The sequence below is a fragment of the Salvelinus sp. IW2-2015 genome, linkage group LG1, assembly GCF_002910315.2.
Source record: "Salvelinus sp. IW2-2015 linkage group LG1, ASM291031v2, whole genome shotgun sequence".
NCBI classification, from domain to species: domain Eukaryota; kingdom Metazoa; phylum Chordata; class Actinopteri; order Salmoniformes; family Salmonidae; genus Salvelinus; species Salvelinus sp. IW2-2015.
Window position 1 is genome coordinate 12,944,215 of NC_036838.1, and position 20,912 is coordinate 12,965,126.

The 20,912-nt window shown below is 44.5% G+C and overlaps 1 protein-coding gene across 8 annotated transcripts in view; it reads left to right on the forward strand.

Moving 5' to 3' along the window:
* The window catches only part of chd6 (chromodomain helicase DNA binding protein 6), a 156,010-nt gene extending 147,634 nt beyond the window's left edge, over nt 1-8,376 (forward strand). For all 8 annotated transcript variants that reach the window (XM_070444300.1, XM_023983761.2, XM_070444224.1 and 5 more), the window contains one exon: nt 199-8,376. In XM_070444300.1, coding sequence (XP_070300401.1) covers nt 199-1,296 — 1,098 coding nt within the window. In that variant the 3' untranslated portion in view covers nt 1,297-8,376. The remainder of the gene's footprint in view (nt 1-198) is intronic.
* Nucleotides 8,377-20,912: the final 12,536 nt, after the last annotated feature.

The window sequence follows — 20,912 nt, forward strand, 5'->3', positions numbered from 1 at the left end:
AGTAGCATGGAATTTTCACTCTCTCTCATCCACACAAGTGTCTCATCAAATAGTTTCATTAGAATGCCATTTTTAATTTGCCATTTGAACATCTTGAGTAGTACAGACAGTTCTCAGAACATACTGCCTTACAAAGAGTACAGATGTCCTTCAAAACACTTCCTGCATTTTCCTCAAGCTAATGCCTTGTGTTTCCAGGGCTTTCTTCCCGAGGGAAAGTTCACCCGCATACTCACAGAGCCCGTGTGCCGCGACCAGGGGCCCCGCCGCCGGGGCCGTCGTCCTCGCAGTGAGATGCCCAAGCCCCTCCTCTCGGAGTCACCCATGGGCCCACTCTTCATGAACGGCAGCCTGATCGGCAGCATGGACTTGGTCAGCCTCCAGAACCTCCGCAATGTCCAGGGCATCCCACTCACGGGCCTGATGGGATTCCCCCATGGCTTCGCCGTGTCCGCTGGTGAAGATGCCAAGAACGGCCTGAGCATGCTTCCCATGATGCTCCACGGCATACATGGCGCCCCCCACATGTTCAGTGTTCAGGGGCTGATGGGACAGCCGCCCACCAGCTCCGCTCCCACCTCCTCAGCGGCTGCAGTTACCACCACTACGGCTTCCTCCGCGGCTAGTAGCCCCTCACGAGGCCCCAGCCAGGCGTCTTCAAGCACACAAGCAGATGGCTCCGGCATGCAGTCTGACGGAGAGAGAAAGAGGGAGGACAAGCAGTCGACAGAGGAAAAGCAGCAAGGCGCGATAGGCAGCCACAGCATCGCAGCCATCACCACTGCGGCGGCCAGCAGCTGCAGTGGCGTCAGCAGTAGCAGTGGCAGCCACCTGGCCTTCAACCCTTTCCTTGTTCCAGGGTTGTCCCATGGACTGCTGTACCCTCACATGTTCCTCCCACACGGGGGCATCATGGCGCTGCCAGGCATGCCACCCACAGAGTCCTCCGGCAGCCCTAAGAGGAAGAAGAAAAGAACAAGGGAGGAAGGGGTGGTGGAGGAGGCAAGCAGCCACAGCCACTTACAGACGGACAGTGGGCCTCCGAAAACACCCAGCGATGGTCAGACTGGGGAGAGCACGGTTGACCAGGCCGGGTCGGAGGCTAGGGAGCATCAGATGGAGGACAACGTTCAGGAGGAGGTCACGGGACACGACTCCCATGCTTCTCCAGAGGTCAACCCAGAGAAGAGCATTGAAGAGGAGAGAGAAACGGAGGAGAATAGAGTGATGGAGGAGGAAAAACTACCCGGAGATGAGGAGGAGAGAGAGTCAAGGGGGGTACAGGATTCACAATAGACTTCTCCCTCTTTCTTACCGTGCAAAAGTGTAAAGTTTGTGGTGTGTAAGTTAATGTTCCTGTAAAGACTTTTATTATCCACTTAATGTTTATAGAGCTCCTGCCCTGTAGCAAACTTGTGATTATGTTATACTGTATATACCCACACATGCTCCATTCAAGAACTTCATGAAAGTGATGGACACTCCTGCATGCAAACACACACTTGCAAGCGACAGAAGGGAGGAACTGCTAATCAGTATTACATGGTTGTCACAGATCAAGCAGCCTTGGCGGTCTGCTGCATCATGATCGTGGCACTTTAAAGCTGCAATATGTAACTTTTTGGGCAACCTGACCAAATTCACATAGAAATGTGAGTTATAGAGCTGTCATTGAAAGCAAGTCTAAGAAGCGGTAGATCTGTTCTGTGCGCTACTTCTATGCTCCCTGTTCTTAAGTTTTGTTTTTGCGTATTTTACTTTGTTTTGTACACCAGCTTCAAACAGCTGGAAATAAAACATTTTTGGTTATTGAAAGTACACTATCGTTCAAAAGTTTGGGGTCACTTAGAAATGTCCTTGTTTTTTAAATAAAAGCACAGTATTGACATTGTTAATGTTGTAAATGACTGTTGTAGCTGGAAACGGCTGATTTAAAAAATAATAATAATAATAATAATTATGGAATATCTACATAGGCGTACAGAGGCCCATTATCAGCAACCATCACTCCTGTGTTCCAATGGCACGTTGTGTTAGCTAATCCAAGTTTATTATTTCAAAAGGCTAATTGATCATTAGAAAACCCTTTTGCAATTATGTTAGCACAGCTGAAAACTTGTTCTGATTAAAGAAGTAATAAAACTGGCCTTTAGACTAGTTGAGTATCTCGAGCATTAGCATTTATGGGTTCGATTACAGGCCAGAAACAAAGACCTTTCTTCTGAAACTCGTCAGTCTATTCTTGTTCTGAGATATGAAGGCTATTCCATGCGAGAAATTGCCAAGATACTGAAGATCTTGTACAACGCTGTGTACTACTCCCTTCACAGAACAGCGCAAACTGTCTCTAACCAGAATAGAAAGAGTGGGAGGGCCCGGTGCATAACTGAGCAAGAGGACAAGTACATTACATTGTCTAGTTTGAGAAACAGAAGAAGGCCAGCATCCCGGAGTCGCCTCTTCACTGTTGACGTTGAGACTGGTGTTTTGCGGGTATTATTAAATGAAGCTGCCAGTTGAGGACTTGTGAGGCGTCTGTTTCTTAAACTAGACACTCTAATATACTTGTCCTCTTGTTCAGTTGTGCACCGGGGCCTCCCACACTAGCCAAGAATAGACTGACGAGTTTCAGAAGAAAGTTCTTTGTTTCTGGCCATTTTGAGCCTGTAATCGAACCCACAAATGCTGATGCTCCAGATACTCAACTAATCGAAAGAAGGCCAGTTGTATTTCTTATTTAACCAGGACAACAGTTTTCAGCTGTGCTAACATAATTGCAAAAGGGTTTTCTAATGATCAATTAGCCTTTTAAAATGATAAACTTGGATTAGCTAACACAACGTGCCTTCGGAACACAGGAGTGATGGTTGCTGATAATGGGCCTATGTAGATATTCCATAAAAATAAGCCGTTTCCAGCTACAAATAGTCATTTACAACATTAACAATGTCTACACTGTATTTCTGATCAATTTGATGTTATTTTAATGGACAATTTTTTTTGCTTTACTTTCAACAAGGACATTTCTAAGTGACCCCAAACTTTTGAACGGTAGTGTATATTTTACAGCGGTTTAGATTGATCAATGATTCTGTACACAATACATTGCTTGTTTTGTCACGTAAATGGAAATTAGACAAACTATTAGAATCTTAGCAAACAGAAAATGGCAGAGCGATGTATGTCCTGGTTGCTAAAAGGTGAATCTGGGGGCCTATTTGACTGAGAAGGAGGCTGTGTAAATATTTTTCCCAACCAAAATATGCTGACAGCACTCTTGGGTTCAAAGGCAGCTACAGTGTAGGGCTAGGTTGTGTTCATTAAGGCACGCAATGGGAAAACATTGTAAAACATTTTGCAATGGAAAATGAAAATTCGCGTTTCTTATCGGACAAGTCCAGGTATTCCCTCCCTGTATGGCCGTTTTTTAAAATCTATTTGTTGCCTAATGAACAACCCAGAATGATGTAGCTGTCCAGGGACTACTGACCCCCCAGTTTCCTTGGTGTTAACAGGATTATATGAATAAAGTTGTTTCACATCCAAAAGCCTGAAACCAATGGCAATTTTAATTGAAGGTCCTTCAAAATGTGTTTAATATAATTAATAATTATATAATTTTAAAAGCAATGTATGCAAGGTAACTTGCAGCCCCAAGTTTGAGTTTTAGCACAACTGCTGCAAATAAGTTATTAATAGCACAGCTTTTGTCCATCCCTATTTGTTTTATTGTTGCTGCTTTGTAAAAAAAAAAAAAAAAAAAAAGAAGAAAGAAAAGATTTGCCAAATTTAGAGAAAACAATGTTACTATACCCGATCAAGACAACACATTGAGTACAACAAAAACATTATATATATGTAATATTATTTTTTTATTTTTTTTTAAACAGAAGGCAAAGAACAATCCTGAGGTTTGATAATGTTTTTTTAAATGTTATTCTCACACAGTCACTTTGAAGGATGACCTATTTCCAGTCTCAATGGGACTAGTCATGTTATTAGGCGGGCAATAGCTTGGGACTTGGTCAGCTGCGCCAGTGCGGGAGCAGTGAAGAGGTGCCATAGACAAATCTGTCACAGAGGGCTCTGTTGAGAGCCAGTGCCTCACCCTTGAGGGACAAGCACACAGAGGGTACTCTAGGGGAGAGGGGGGTATGCTAAATGAATCTGTCCATTACCATCTGTCTGTGTTAAGGAAAAGTTTGTCATTTGATCAGATAGATACTGTGTGTAAAGCAGTCGCAGAGTGCCTCGTTGTTTTAAAGGGTTCGTGGTCTCCTTTTCTTTCCTCAGATGCATTTTAAACTCCTGTAGACTAGCTCATATTAATATTTTTTTTAAATGTAAATCTATTTAGCTGTATATTGCTGTTACTTTTGTTTACAAGCACACCACATTTTTAGTTTACGACATATTGGGGCAAATAGCTACTAGCTTCAGTACCCGTGTTTTCTTGTATTTAACAAAAATTGGTTCTGTGAAAGTTCCCAGAACATTCGTTAGGTTGCGGCAAATGTTCTCATAAGACTAAATCTGTACAGTTATGCTGAGGATTATACAATGTTTGTATAAAACATTCTCCTGATGTTGCAAGAAGGTTCCTAGAATGTTGAGTTCTCATCATTCCCAGAACGTTGAGTTCTCATTCATCCCAAAAACATTAAAATAATGTTTTTGGGATGTTATCATCCTAATAATAGATAAAACCCTAACTAGAACTTAATGGGAATCTTTGCTAATGTTCTGGAAATCTTCCCGGTTTGCTGGGTATACTGTACTGTACTACACTAAATGGATGCAAAAGCAGATTTTAATCTAAATTTCATAACAGGGTCTGTTTTTTTTATGGGGGGGGGGGGTTATGTTTAAGACTTCGCTTCTAAGCGTAACAACTTCTGACTTCACATTTTGTTTGTTTTCTAATATGAAAACAATTTTTTGCACAGTGTCCTTTTAGTGAATGTTTACCTGTATTCTGTCTATTAATCTTTTATTTGTGTGCGTGCACACTTATACAACCTGGCCCGTGGGGGACATTTCGTTGTTGAGCTGTATTTCTAGCTCGTGTTGCTTTAGCGTCACCTTTCTTTGTCGAACTACATTATTTTTGCCTTGTCACAACTTTACTATATAATTTATTTGTTTTGCTTTGCCAAACTTTCACCAAATATGACACTTTTTCTTTTTTAAACTTTGTTGATTATATTAAAAGTAAAATGCCTTATTTAGCTAGTGTTTTATATATAGATGTTTTGTTACATCTCCATATTGGAAATTATATATAGCAAAGTATTTTGTTTGTTTTAAAATGCCCCTTCAATTGTATGCATACATGCAAAACCAGGATTTGGACCTACTGTGGCATCAGTCAGTGCATTGTTATGAGATAATCTTCCAATGTTGTTTTCATGGTCCAATTCATACTCCAAAAAGTTACTCAATCAATCGTAAAAAGCACAATATGGAGAACAACAAATTACTTTTCTCATCAGTGCCTCTGAGGTTTGATATTTTCCTCATTTGTCAAACTTCCGCTGATTACATGTTTGTACAATGCATATGGAAAGTAATCAGACCCCTTTTTCCACATTTTGTTACATTACAGCCTAATTCTAAAATTGATTAAATGTATTTTTTTCATCATCAATCTACACATAATGAATGCCCCAAAATGACAAAGCAACAACAGGTGCATCCTGTTTCCATTGATCATCCTTGAGATGTTTCTATAACTTGATTGGAGTCCACCTGTGGTAAATTCAATTGATTGGACATGATTTGGAAAGGTGCAAACACCTGTCTATATAAGGTCCCACAGTTGACAGTGCATGTCAGAGAAAAAATCAAGCCATGAGGTTGAAGGAATTGTCCTTAGAGCTCCGAGACAGGATTGTGTCGAGGCACAGATCTGGGGAAGGGTACCAAAAAATGTCTGCAGCATTGAAGGTCCCCAAGAACACAGTGGCCTCTATCATTCTTAAATGGAAGAAGCTTTGAACCACCAAGACTTTTCAAGAGATGGCAAACTGAGCAATCGGGGGAGAAGGTCCTTGGTAAGGGAGGTGGCCAAGAACTCCTCTGTGGAGATGGGAGAACCTTCCAGAAGGACAACCATCTCTGCAGGACTCCACCAATCAGGCCTTTATGGTAGAGTGGCCAGATGGAAACCACTCCTCAGTAAAAGGCATATGACAGCCCGCTTGGAATTTGTCAAAAGGCACCTAAAGGACTCTCAGACCAATGAAACCAAGATTTAACTCTTTGGCCTGAATGCCAAGCGTTACGTCTGGAGGAAACCTGGCACCATCCCTACGGTGAAGCATGGTGATTGCAGCATCATGTTGTGGGGATTTTTTTCAGCAGCAGGGACAGAGACTGGTCAGGATCGAGGGAAAGATGGACAGAGAAAAGTAGAGCGATATCCTTGATGAAAACCTGCTCCAGAGCGCTCAGGACCTCAGAGTGGGCGAAGGTTCACCTTCCAACAGGACAACTAACCTAAGCACACAGCCAAGACAATGCAGGAGTGGCTTCAGGATAAGTCTTTGAGTGGCCCAGCCAGAGCCCAGACTTGAACCCAATCTAACATCTCTGGAGAGACCTGAAAATATCTGCAGCGACTCTCCCGATCCAACCTGACAGCGCTTGAGAGGATCTGCAGAGAAGAATGGGAGAAACTCCCCAAATACAGGTGTGCCAAGCTTGTAGCATCATACCAAATAAGACTTTAGGCTGTAATCGCTGCCAAAGGTGCTCCAACAAAGTACTGAGTAAAGGGTCTGAATACTTATGTAAATATGATTTTTCTGTTTTTTTTTATTATAAATGTGCAAACATTTCTAAAAACCTGTTTTTGCTTTGTCATTATGGGGTAATGTGTGTAAATTGATGAGGGGGGGAAAACAATTGAATAAATTTTCGAATAAGGCTGTAACGTAACAAAATGTGGAAAACTCAGGCCTGAATACTTTCCGAATGCTCTGTATATCCAGGCCGAAGTCACTAATGCATAAACATCCCTGAACGTATTCAAATCTCATTTCATGTAATCAATGTGAAGGATACCATGCAATTCCTGATTGATCATGTCTGATGAGTGGCCCCTTATTTCACTCAAACGACAAGCTTTTCACATGCTTATATTCACATAAGAGGCCTTCAGTTTTTGTAAGGAGGTCAGTATGTATACAACTGAAGTGGATGTGATGTTAACCTATGATCATCCAATTGTAGACATATTCAGCATGTTGGATCCAATATTCCACTGACATTTTCTGAGCAATGTGTCTTCAGATAGACAAGCAAACTGTTTTGGGGAAACGAATAATATCCAACTCGTTAGTTTAATTGATCAATCTTAAAATCTCATCAACACACCAGCCCACACCTATTTCCTATTACTTTGCTTGTATGTGAAAACTTGGAAAAACAACTAATTGGTGCAGTTGAAGGTCAATTAATATTTATTCAGTCTTCATGTCATGAAAATGTTATTACTGTGTTTTCTTTTCAGTTAGTCTTTGGTAATTTATAGTAAAGTCAGATTGATTTCAAGCATGTATCTCATATGTATTTATTGTACAAGTCTTATCTAAGCATTTTCATGTTTATGCCTGGTTTGTAACGTCAAAGGTTTCAGAGGGACAACAGTCCCGCTTCTAAGGCTTGCTGGCTCTTTTCAAATTGTAGAATGTGTATTGTATCTTTTTGCCATCACCTGCGGCAAGAATAGTTGAAAAAACAAATGACAACTTGATTTCCTGAAAAAAGTGTAATGCACTTAACGTGCCATAGATTGTGGGTCATTGGTATAGGGTCAGTTGTATCCGTGTGAACTTTGGGCTGAATTGTACTATAACCTATTTCTGCTGTCAGGTCAGACACTAGGTGTCAGACCCTATACATAAGTTCTGTAAAGTATTTGCACGTCAGGGGAAATATACAGGCTCTGGCTTGCCAATACCATGCTGTGTGTGTTGTGATTGCATGCCTGGACATGCTGGTTATATAGGCCCTGACAATTGCCACAATCCAAGTTACAGAGATGGCAGACCACTCTGACTGTGTGTGTATGCATGCACGCTTCAAGGTTCTGTTCAACAGCTGCTTGAATAAGGACCTTTGACAGATTAGGACATTCATTTTCGGCTCATGCAGTCAAAGCCAGTGTTCACTAAATGGGTGTACTGAAGCTCTAGCTACATTGTGGGAATATCATGCTACAAAACAAAAGTACTGTCTGACATCGGCAACATTCACAGTTGTGGATTACATTTTTTTGTTGAACTAGGTCCAATTTCCCCATGTGGACCAATCACTTAACTCAAGACATGGTATGTGATATTTTATTGTGCAATAAAAGATGACTTTCAACTAGTGAAGGGGTATTCATTTCTCATCATACTGCTAGCAGCAGCTAGCCTGGCTGACGCACGACCCACGTGACTAACACAGTGAACTCAAGTCAGGAAGACTTCAAGAGCATGGCTCAAAAGTATTTGATCTGTATTTGAAACATTTGATCTCAATAGAGTTGCAAAAGGAGTTGTATTTGAAACATTTGATCTCAATAGAGTTGCAAAAGGTTTTGCAACCGAATCGGCATAATGATTATACCCATGGTGTCAGCCAAAGCAGCAACTACACAGATGGAACAATGAGACAAATGTTTCACCGGATGTATAAATCTGAAGCATCTGGCTGGCATTTAAAATCACCACCAAATGTTCTCATCGATGAAACATTTGATCTCAATACAGTTCTGTTTCGAAAACCAAAATCTGTTAAGAACAGTGGACTAAGTTTTGTAGACTTTACCCTTTGCCAAAGTTTCAAAAAATTGTATTGAGAAAGAGTGCAAGGACGAATGTAGTTATTGCACATGCGCCAACAAGAAATAGTAATGGCGTCTTTTTGTAGGTACTAACTCCACCATGGCTCGTTGGGGAAATGTAGTTTTTGGATAAATGCCTAGTAAACACAGGCTTAGGAGATCTTATAGGTTTTGTCTATGCGACTCTTCATCAGGTAAAGTCACTTTTTGTGTATTTTGAAGCATTTATGTAATAAGAAAAGCACAAAGGCTTCATAAAGGTTATGTTAAGTGACATCTCAGAACAAAACATAATATCTCTAATGCCTGTGTTAACCACAGACCTTATTCTCAACATTTATCCCAAAACCTTTCCACATAGGGATGGTTGAATGAACCAGAGGTAACTCATTTCCAGGTTTTAGGACTACAAACTGATGCCACACGTCATTCCTGATTCTCCAATGGGCGCGCAATATAGGCTATTTAGTGTGGTCTCCAGGCCTCGAATTTCCCGGTGGCATACCGTTGATGCCCCCTTGCATGGCCAGAATGCCCCCTAAAAGAAATACATGCCTCGTGACCGCTGTGCCCTTGGGCTGAATATAATTATAGACTGAACAAAAACATAAACGCTACAGTGTTGATCCCATTTTTCATGAGTTGAAATTAAAGATCCCTAAAATTGCACGCAAAAAGCTTATTTCTCCCAATTTTGTAAACACATATGTTTACATCACTGTTAGTGAGCATTTCTCATTTGCCAAGATAATCCATCCACCTGACAGGTGTGGCATATCAAGAAGCTGATTAAACAGCATGATCGTTACACAGGTGCACCTTATGCTGATGATGACAAAAGGCCGCTCTAAAATGTGCCGTTTTGTTACACAACACAATGCCAAAGATATCGAGTTTTGAGGGAGCGTGCAATTGGCATGCTGACTGCAGGAATTTCCACCAGAGCTGTTGCCAGAGAATTTAATGTTCATTTGGCAGTACGTTTGGCAGTTCGTCCATCTGGCGGTACTTCCATCCTTCCTCACACTCGCATACCATGTGTAACCATGCCAGCCCAGGACTGCCACATCTGTCTTTGTCACCTGCGGGATCGTCTGAGACCAGCCACCCGGACAGCTGATAAAACTGGGTTTGCTCAACTGAATTTCTGCACAAACTGTCAGAAACCGTCCTCACCAGGGTCTTGACCTGACTGCAGTTCGGCGTTGTTACCAACTTCAGTGGGCAAATGCTCACCTTCGATGGCCACTGAAACGCTGGAGAAGTGTGCTCTTCATGGATGAATCCCGGTTTCAACTATACCGGGCAGATGGCAGATTGTGTCGGTGAGCGGTTTGCTGATTTCAACGTTGTGAACCGAGTGCCCCATGGTGGCGGTGGGGTTATGGTATGGGCAGGCATATGCTACGGAAAATGAACACAATTGCCAATATCCAGCAACTTCGCACAGCCATTGAAGAGGAGTGGGACATCATTCCACAGGCCACAATCGACAGCCTGATCAACCCTATGCGAAGGAGATGTGTCCTGACTGGTTTTCTGATCCACGCCCTTACATTTTTTTTAAGGTATCTGTGACCCAACAGATGCATATCCGTATTCAGTGGCGAGAATTCATGGATGCCAAGGGAAGCCAGGCTTCCCCAAATATTTGACCAATAAAAATTATAAAATGATGTGTCTTTCATCTCCTGTGTTTTCATAATTTCCCTTCAATTTGCAAGTAGCTGAATCTCACTGTAGATATCATCCGATTTGAGGGAAACAGCACCCCTCGGTCTCTGTATGTGTAGCTCATGTATCTGATGCTGTCTGGAAAAAAAGAGTATGACATGTTGCTGCCATAGCATTTATGACAACAAGTATTTTTTTTTATAACCAATGCGCTTTCACCCGCGTTGGAACAACAACGTAGTGCCGGGTGTAAGGGCCAGCACCGACCCAGATGATTGGGTGATCTCGCTCTCCGAGGCCAACGTGAGAAAGGTCTTTAATCAGGTCAACATCCGTAAGGCCAGACGGTATTCCAGGGCACATTCTCAGAGCATGCGCAGAACAGCTAGCTGGCAGGCATATTCACAGTAATTTTCAACCTCTCCTTGTCCCAGTCTGTAATCCCCACGTTTTATGATGACCACCATCATTCCTGTCCCCAATAACTCTAAGGCTTCATTCCACGAAGACTACCGCCCTGTAGCACTCAGTTCTGTAATCATGAAATGCTTTGAGAGGCGTGTTATGGCATACATTAACTCCACCATCCTAGACACCCTAGACCCACTCCAATTTGCATACCGATCCCAACAGATCCATAGATGACATAATCTCAATTGTTCTCCACACTGCTCTGCCCCACCTAGTGGAATACCTATGTGAGAATGCTGTTCATTAACTACAGCTCAGCGTTCAACACCAAGCTCGTTACCAAGCTTAGGACTCTGGGTCTGAACACCTCCCTCTGCAACTGGATCCTGCACTTCCTGATGGGCCGATCCCAGGTTGTGAGGGTAGGCAACATCACCTCCGCCACGCTGACCCTCAACATGGTTGTGTGTTTAGTCCTCTCCTGTACTCCCTGTTCACTCATGACTGCATGGCCATGTACAACTCCAACACCACCATCAAGTTTGCAGACGACACGATGGTGGTAGGCCTGATCATGATGATTCAGCCTACGGGGAGGAGGTCAGTGACCTGGCAGTGTAGTCCCAGAACAACAACCTCTCACTCAACATCCATAAGACCAAGGAGCTGATCGTGGACTACAGGAAACGCCCCAATACACATCGATGGGGCTGCAGTGGAGCAGGTTGAGAGCTTCAAGTTCCTCTGTGTCCAAATCACTAAAGACTTACAATGGTCCAAACACTCTTCCCCCTTAGGAGGTTGAAAATGTACTCCCTGCCGAGCCGAACACTTCCCACCTTAATGAAAAGGTCAGCCCAGCAATGGCTGCGACCAAATCGCACAGTACAGTAACATACTGTGAAAACAGACTGTACTGCGTCATCGGTCTAATCCGCCAACTCAGTCTCGAGGCAAAGCCAATGACTAGTGGGTAGATAACAGAATATGAGCCATACTAATCTGTACAACAGATAGATTAACTCAACTCTTGATATTAAGATTGGTCTAATAGTACTGTAATACCAATTACAGAAACTATATCCCTAATCCCTCCACCCAAAACACAGTCATAGACTTGTGGGCAGGATATAACACATGCCTCTACTGTGCCACCCAGCCAGGAGTCATGTCATGCAGTCCTAATAAAAGAAAAAACGGACCTGATGGAAACCCTGTCCATTAGTCCTGTGTTTCCCACCTTAATTCTAGCCTTCACATCAGCAAGCTGAGTACAGGCTGAACCAATTTAGGAGACATGCTCACTGCTTTCTCAGTGTAACCCACCACACTCAATCCATAGGCAGAGCCAATGATTCGTGGGCAGATAACAGAATATAGGCCAATTACTCTGCCTCAGCAGATATATGATGCCTCAATATCCTATCAACTTTAGTGACCGGTTTAATAGTAAAGTATTTTTATTTATTTCACCTTTATTTAACTAGGTAGGCTAGTTGAGAACAAGTTCTCATTTACAACTGCAACCTGGCCAAGATAAAGCAAAGCAGTCACATACAACAACACAGAGTTACACATGGAATAAACAAACATACAGTCAATAATACAGTAGAACAAAATCTATATACAGTGTGTGCAAATGAGGTAGGATAAGGGAGGTAAGGCAATAAATAGGCCGTGGTGGCAAAGTAATTACAATATAGCAATTAAACACTGGAATGGTAGATGTGCAGAAGATGAATGTGCAAGTAAAGATACTGGGGTGCAAAGGAGCAAGATAAATAAATAAATAGAGTATGGGGATGAAGTAGTTGGATGGGCTATTTACAGATGGGCTATGTACAGGTGCAGTGCTCTGACAGCTGGTGCTTAAAGCTAGTGAGGGAGATATGAGTCTCCAGCTTCAGTGATTTTTGCAGTTCGTTCCAGTCATTGGCAGCAGAAAACTGGAAGGGAAAGATATACCTGCTGGAGCGCGTGCTATGGGTGGGTGCTGCTATGGTGACCACTGAGCTGAGATAAAGCGGGGCTTTAACTAGCAGAGACTTGTAGATGACCTGGAGCCAGTGTGTTTGGTGACGAGTATGAAACGAGGGCCAGCAAACGAGAGCGTACAGGTCGCAGTGGTGGGTAGTATATGGGGCTTTGGTGACAAAACGGATGGCACTGTGATAGACTGCATCCAATTTGTTGAGTAGAGTGTTGGAGGCTATTTTGTAAATTGACATCGCCGAAGGTCGCAGGATTGTAGGATGGTCAGTTTAACGAGGGTATGTTTGGCAGCATGAGTGAAGGATGCTTTGTTGCAAAATAGGAACCGATCTAGATTTAATTTTGGATTGGAGATGCTTAATGGAGTCTGGAAGGAGAGTTTACAGTCTAACCAGACACCTAGGTATTTGTAGTTGTCCACATATTCTAAGTCGGAACCGTCCAGAGTAGTGATGCTGGACGGGCGGCAGGTGCGGGCGGGCAGCGATCGGTTGAAGAGCATGCATTTAGTTTTACTTGCATTTAAGAGCAGTTGGAGGCCACGGAAGGAAAGTTGTATGGCATTGAAGCTCGCCTGGAGGTTAGTTAACACAGTGTCCAAAGAAGGGCCAGAGGTACACAGAAATGTGTTGTCTGCGTAGAGGTGGATCAGAGAATCACCAGCAGCAAGAGCGACATCATTAATGTATACAGAGAAGAGAGTCGCCCGAGAATTGAACCCTGTGGCAGCCCCCATAGGAGTGCCAAGGTACGGACAACAGGCCCTCCGATTTGACACACTGAACTCTATCAGAGAAGAAGTTGGTGAACCAGGCGAGGCAATCATTTGAGAAACCAAGGCTGTTGAATCTGACGATAAGAATGTGGTGAGTCGAAAGCCTTGGCCAGGTCGATGAATACGGCTGCACAGTCTATTATCGATGGCGGTTATGATAATAATTTAGGACCTTCAGCGTGGCTGAGGTGCACCCATGACTAGCTCGGAAACCAGATTGCATAGCGGAAAAAGTAAGGTGGGATTCGACCCTGCCTTAGAAAGGCAGGGTAGGATAGATATAGGTCTGTAGCAGTTTGGGTCTAGAGTGTCTCCCCCTTTGAAGAGGGTGATGACCGCAGCAGCTTTTCAATCTTTGGGAATCTCAGACGATACGAAAGAGAGGTTGAACAGGCTAGTAATAGGGGTTGCAACAATTTCGGCAGATCATTTTAGAAAGAGAAGGTCCAGATTGTCTAGCCTGGCTGATTTGTAGGGGTCCAGATTTTGCAGCTCTTTCAGAACATCAGCTATCTGGATTTGGGTGAAGGAGAAATGGGGGAGGCTTGGGCGAGTTGCTGTGGGGGGTGCAGGGCTGTTGACCGGGGTAGGGGTAGCCAGGTGGAGATTATGGCCAGCCGTGGAAAAATGCTTATTGAAATTCTCAATAATAGTGGATTTATCGGTGGTGACAGTGTTTCCTAGCCTCAGTGCAGTGGGCAACTGGGAGGAGGTGCTCTTATTCTCCATGGACTTTACAGTGTCCCAGAACTTTTTTTACTTTGTGCTACAGGATGCACATTTCTGTTTGAAAAAGCTAGCCTTTGCTTTCCTAACTGCCTGTGTATATTGGTTCCTAACTTCCCTGAAAAGTTGCATATCACGGGGGCTATTCGATGCTAACGCCACAGGATATTTTTGTGCTGGTCAAGGGCAGTCACGTCTGGAGAGAACCAAGGGCTATATATGTTCCTGGTTCTACATTTTTTGAATAGGGCATGCTTATTTAAGATGGTGAGGAAGACACTTTTAAAGAATAACCAGGCATCCTCTACTGACGGGATGAGGTCAATATCCTTCCAGGATACCCGGGCCAGGTCGATTAGAAAGGCCTGCTCGCTGAAGTGTTTTAGGGAGCGTTTGACAGTGATGAGGGGTGGTCGTTTGACCGCAGACCCATTACGGATGCAGGCAATGAGGCAGTTATCGCTGAGATCTTGGTTGAAAACAGCAGAGGTGTATTTGGAGGGCAAGTTGGTTAGGATGATATCTATGAGGGTGCCCGTGTTTATGGATTTGGGGTTGTACCTGGTGGGTTCATTGATAATTTGTGTGAGATTGAGGGCATCAAGCCGGGGTGTTAAGGTCCCCTAGCAGCACGAGCTCTGAAGATAGATGGGGGGGCAATCAATTCACATATGGTGTCCAGGGCACAGCTGGAGGCAGAGGGTGGTCTATAGCAAGCGGCAACGATGAGAGACTTGGAATTGTAGACGTTTCCAATAGATACCGTTTCACGAGAGGGTGACTGAAGACGGTGTCTCTGCCAAACCCCTCATGACAAGGTGAAATCGCTACGACAAACACCTTGATGGTGGCAGGTGAGCGCTGTTTGTCAAGCATGAACTGTAGGAAAGAGTGCACACTCTCAACCTGACAGCACATTCTCTGTGGCACACCATTGTGAAAACACGTTCTATCTGCTGGCATACGTCCTGTATGTGGAACTGGCACGCAAGCCCTGTATGGTTATGATTACCGAATCAGATAACCCACGGCACTCTAACCTGTCCCTCTCAGGAGCCAGACCCTCAGTGGCTGGCCAATTAGAGGCAATTGCTCTGTCATGCCTGCCGCCTAAGACATTGCGTCCTCTCGAAGTGGAATTGGCCATATTGGCGATCGGGGGCTATCAATATGATTGACAGCCCTCCTGTTCTCACGTGGGCTAGCAGTGGGAGAATGCAGGAGAGCGGTGGAAATGCGTACAGGAGAACATCTGTCCACTGGTGCACAAAAGCGTCTATCCATAGTGGCGGTTCATCCTGGGCTCGTAGAGAAAGGCATAGGGGACATTGCCCATTCACACGTGATGCAAACACATCCACCTTGGCTCTCCTGAAGCGTTCTCATATTTGGAGAACGACGTCGGGGTGCAGTTGCCACTCATCGTCTTGGGGACCCCCTCGAGACATGAGGTCTGCTAAGACGTTCTGACAGGCTTGAATGTGTGCTGCTGTCAACGAGCGAAGGTGCTCGTGAGCCCACAGCCACAATTCCTCCGCCAAGCGGTGGAGTGCAGGAGACCTGACTCCCCCTTGGCGATTTATATAGGCTACTGTAGTTCGGTTGTCCGACCAAAACAGCACGTCGTGGCTCCGTAGGGTAGACATGAAGTGGGTCAGAACTAGTAGAACTGTCTCCAATTCCAGGCAGTTGATGTGATGTCCCGAGGGAGGCCACACATCTCCGACTGCCCGAGCCTGACATGTCCCTCCCCATCCAGTAAGACAAGTGTCTGTGTACACTGGAATGTAGGATGACACTCTGTCTATTGGGATCCCTTGCGTCAAAAGGGTCTCTCCAATAGTTCAGGTCCGCTCTGAGCGAGAGGGGAACTATCAACAACCGATGACGATGCCTCACTGGGTCCAGTTGTAGTTGGGCAAACCATCGTTGTGTTCTCGCATGTGCAGAAGTCACAGCGGAAGCACGGAGTGGGCAGACGACATGAGACCCAAAAGTGTAATGACGGAATGCGCCGTCATCATGTGATTCGTATAAAACCTTCTTAGGGATAGCAGCCCATCGAGGATCTGAAATTCGAGCCTTCATAGTCACAGTGTCTAGATGTAATCCCAGCTAGACAATCTGCTGACTGGGCCAAGGCGCACTCTTCCCAATTCACAGCGAACCCCAGACGTGTGAGATGAATCACTCTCTGTGTCGTGTGTGATCGCCAGCTCTGCTGACGGGGCCAAGACCAGTAGGTCGTCTAGGTAGGCTAATATTCTTATCCCCTGACGGCACAACGGTTCCAATGACGCCTCCACACATTTGGAAAAGGTGCGAGGTGCCAGGGCGTACCCGAATGGCATTCTCGCATACTCGTAAGCCACCCCTTGAAAGGCGAAATGCAGAAACGTCCTGTGATGCGGATGTACTAGCACATGAAAGTATACGTCCTTTAGGTCTATGCTTACACAAAAGTCCCTGTTGTGAATACGTTCCAGTAGACGTTTTGTCGTAAGCATTCGGAAGGGCCATTTGGCTCTACTCTCGTTGAGAGTGCGTAAATCCAATATTGGCCTAGGTCGGTCTTTTTTGGCACTAGGAAATAGGGCGAATATAGCCAGCTGTTCCTTTGCTCTTGGGGAACTACTGTGACCTCCTCCTTTGCCAAAAGTCCCATAATCTCTTTCACAAGAGCGGCTACTTTCTCTGGCGTCTTCATCACCGTCTCCACCACACCCGAAAACGAGGGAGTTCTCCAGCATCTGACATAGCTGCACCCTCTTCTCCTGGCTTCGCTGCCACTCCCAATAGTGCTCTGAGAGCGGGAGAGCGCGAAGCTGTTGTACCGACAGTAGGAAGGACCTGTATTCCTCTATGGCCCAAGTCGCTACTGTTCCCCAACACTGAAGTGGTGGGACAGTCCAGGGTGGGCCCCCTTCGGAAGGGGGAGGGAATACTAACGCGTTCTGTGAGAATCGGGGGCGCTGACTTTTCGGTTATACGTGTAACCTTGTGGTTCCAGCCCTCCGTGAACGCAGCATGGGTCTCAGCTACACTAACTGAGGCGTCTGCCTCATGACAGCGATTGCGTCATCGGCCCAACATGGGGTTGTGTACGCAGCTGCTCTTTAAACCCTTAGCTACTTCACTCCTAAGAGTGTGTAGTGTAGGGTTTTTATGAGGTATAGCATGACGGCTCATTAAGAGCGTCCATCTTGCTTTCCTCATGTCATTCCCACTCACAACGTCCTTCTGTGTGTGCTCAGCTATGCACTCATTGTGGGCTGTGCTACATGCAGAGTGGTGAGAGATAAAAAGAGAAGGAATGTTGTTTTGTTATGGAAAAGAGGTTCCTCTTGTGACAAAGTCAGATGGAACATATTCTTTATTAACAAAAGACACATTGACTCCTCCGTCCCTTTGCAGGGGTGGGGGATGAACAGTAGGCGCCGTCACACGAAGTGCTGCACTCTCTTCCGTCCTCTCCCTCTCGTCCCGTCATGGTCGTCGTCTCTTCTGACTGCCTCTCGGCTGCCAGGGTGACAAAATGAACACCTCTCCTGTCGGTTGAGCTGCCGTCTTCTCTGGTGCTGCCGAAGGGGTGGGGCCCGCTCTCGGTACACCAGGTGCTGCTGCTCAACGGGCTCTCCATCTGGCCGTAGACCCGGGTCTACTGGAGACGGTGGAGAGCGGGCCCCGCCCCTCCAATGGCAGGTGTCTAGACTGCTGCTTCATCTCCTCCTCAAGCTTCCCGCTTCTGAAGAGACCGCTGTCAGAGATGGAGGCGTTCAATAGGGCGGCTTTGTCGGTTTCCTTCATAGCCGTCAAAGACAGCCAGAAAAGTGGCAATGGACCTCACCGCGCATACAGCCGATGCCTGTGTAAGATAATTTATGAATTATTATTATAAGTATTTCTGTTTTTGAATTTGGCGCGCTGCTATTTCACTGGGTGTTGTCAAATCAATCCCGTTAAGGTATTTTTCAGCAGGGCACTGTGGAATGACTCCAGATAACCTGAGTTTTACAAAAAGAAAAGGTTAAAAGAGAAAGGGGAACACCAAATTGATTACATGGTCTGGAAGGTACTCTGTTGTCCTCAGGCTACCTCTAACCACCTGTAACCCCATAACACAAACCATACAAACACTACCCATTTCATATTTATATCATGCTTACTGTAAATTGAGCTATCTTAGCCGTCAGCTTGTAAATATTTTGGCCAATTTACTTTGTGCAGAGTTAGGGGTTGGAAGCGCATGTTGGTGGAATCAGATTCTGTACCACCTACAACAAAATATACAACAATACACAATTTAATCTCTATTAGACTGGCTAGGTAAGCATAGCTAACATGGGCATTTCCATATGGTCAGCTTGCTGTTAGATAACTAGCGTTACTAAATTGGCAGCAACATTGCTAGCCAGCTGAGACTGGCTGAGAACGAACTAATCAACGATAGACGATTCATACACATTCATCATTGCTACTAATACACAAACAGAGAGTGAGTTAGCTATATCAACAATTCTATTTTTAGTAACGGAGGGTTTTAGATGGCTACCAAATTGAGATGACTATTATTTGGTAACATTAGCTAGCTTACGTTAGGTAACGTCGGTCAAAGATAGAACAAACAAACATGTTTACTCTGCTTCAGGTAGCTACCAGTCTAGCTACCAATCTAGCAGTGACTACCATGGCATATGCGAAATTGATTGACAGTGTGTACACAAAAAGAAAGCTATATGATTTAGCTGATCAGCTAGCGAGTGGCGCAGCGGTCTAAGGCACTGCATCTCAGTGCTAAAGACGTCACTACAGACTCTGGTTTGATCTCGGGCTGTATCACAACCGGCTGTGATCGGGAGTCCCATAGGGCGGCGCACAATTGGCCCAGCATCGTCCGGGTAAGGGGTGGGTTTGGCCGGGGTAGGCCGTCATTGTAAAATAAGAATTTGTTCTTATTAACTGACTTGCCTAGTTAAATAAAGGTTAAATAAATGGCTTTCAGAGTTCAATACAGGACTGCAACTTACCCAGCTAGTCCAGTTAGGCTAGCAAGCTAGGTAACATTAGATTCCCGCTAATTGAGAATATTCTGTTTTGTTGTGAGGGGGAAAAAAAGATGGTGAATGCATCACTTCTCAGCTGTTGTCGAAATGGATTCCCTATCAGTTCAGCCTGAAAATCCCACTGAAATTATTTTGTCACTGCAGCATTCTTGATAGCCGCAAGCCACTGGCAGACTCGGGGGTAATCTCTGGTAGGTAGAACGGTGAAAGATAACTAATTTTCACGTTTGTTTGTAATTAACACAACACAGGCATGACAAACATTAGTGAAAAACAAACGCTTTCAAAAAAAATCTTGCCTAGAGAAGTTGAGGTTACTGTGTGTTGGTCGTTCGAAGTAGACAACGTCAGCATTCGCTATTAATGCCAGACTTTGTGGTTCACTATGAGCAGATGAATACACGGAGTCAACTACCAATTCTACTAATGAAATTAAAATGTGCTAGTTCTAGCTTATGGTTTGGATAAATGTGATGTTTATGATAAAAACTTAATGTTGTTAATATAGTAACAACTATATGCTGTGGCAGAGCCAGGGTGAAATTCCCCTTTAATAAGGCAAAAATGAAAGAATGGTGATTGGTTGGGTATATAACGCAAACATCTAGCAATCCAAAGGTTGTGAGTTTGAATCTCATCATAGACAACTTTAGCTAATTAGCAACTTTTCAAATACTTACTTTTTTTCTACTTTGCAACTACTTAGCAGGTTAGCTAACCCTTCCCCTAACCTTAATCCTTTTAGCTAACCCTAACCCTTTAAGCTAACTTCTAAACTTAACCCTAACCTCTAACCCTAGCTAACAATAGCCAGCTAGCTAACGAATTGTAATTCGTAACATATACAAAATGGGTGTTGGACATCTACAAATGAATACATACCATACGAAACATAACATATACTAATGGAGTGTCTCGGATTTACATACAGAATAATACGAAATGCTCTGAGACCAGGTTAACAACCTATTCCTCAACGTAACCAAGACTAAGGAGATGATTGTGGACTACAGGAAAAGGAGGACTGAGCACGCCCCCATTCTCATCGAGAGGGCTGTAGTGGAGCAGGTTGAGAGCTTTAAGTTCCTTGGTGTCCACATCAGAGATGAGATCCTCAACAGGTTCTACAGCTGCAACATCGAGAGCATCCTGACTGGTTGCATCACTGCCTGGTACGGTAATTGCTCGGCCTCCGACTGCAAGGCACTACAGAGGATAGTGCGTACGGCCCAGTACATCACTGGGGCTATACTGCCTGCCATCCAGGACCTCTACACCAGGCGGTGTCAGAGGAAGGCCCTAAAAATTGTCAAAGACCCCAGCCACCCCAGTCATAGACTGTTCTCTCTACTACCACATGGCAAGCGGTACCGGAGTGCCAAGTCTAGGACAAAAAGGTTTCTCAACAGTTTTTACTCCCAAGCCATAAGACAGGTAA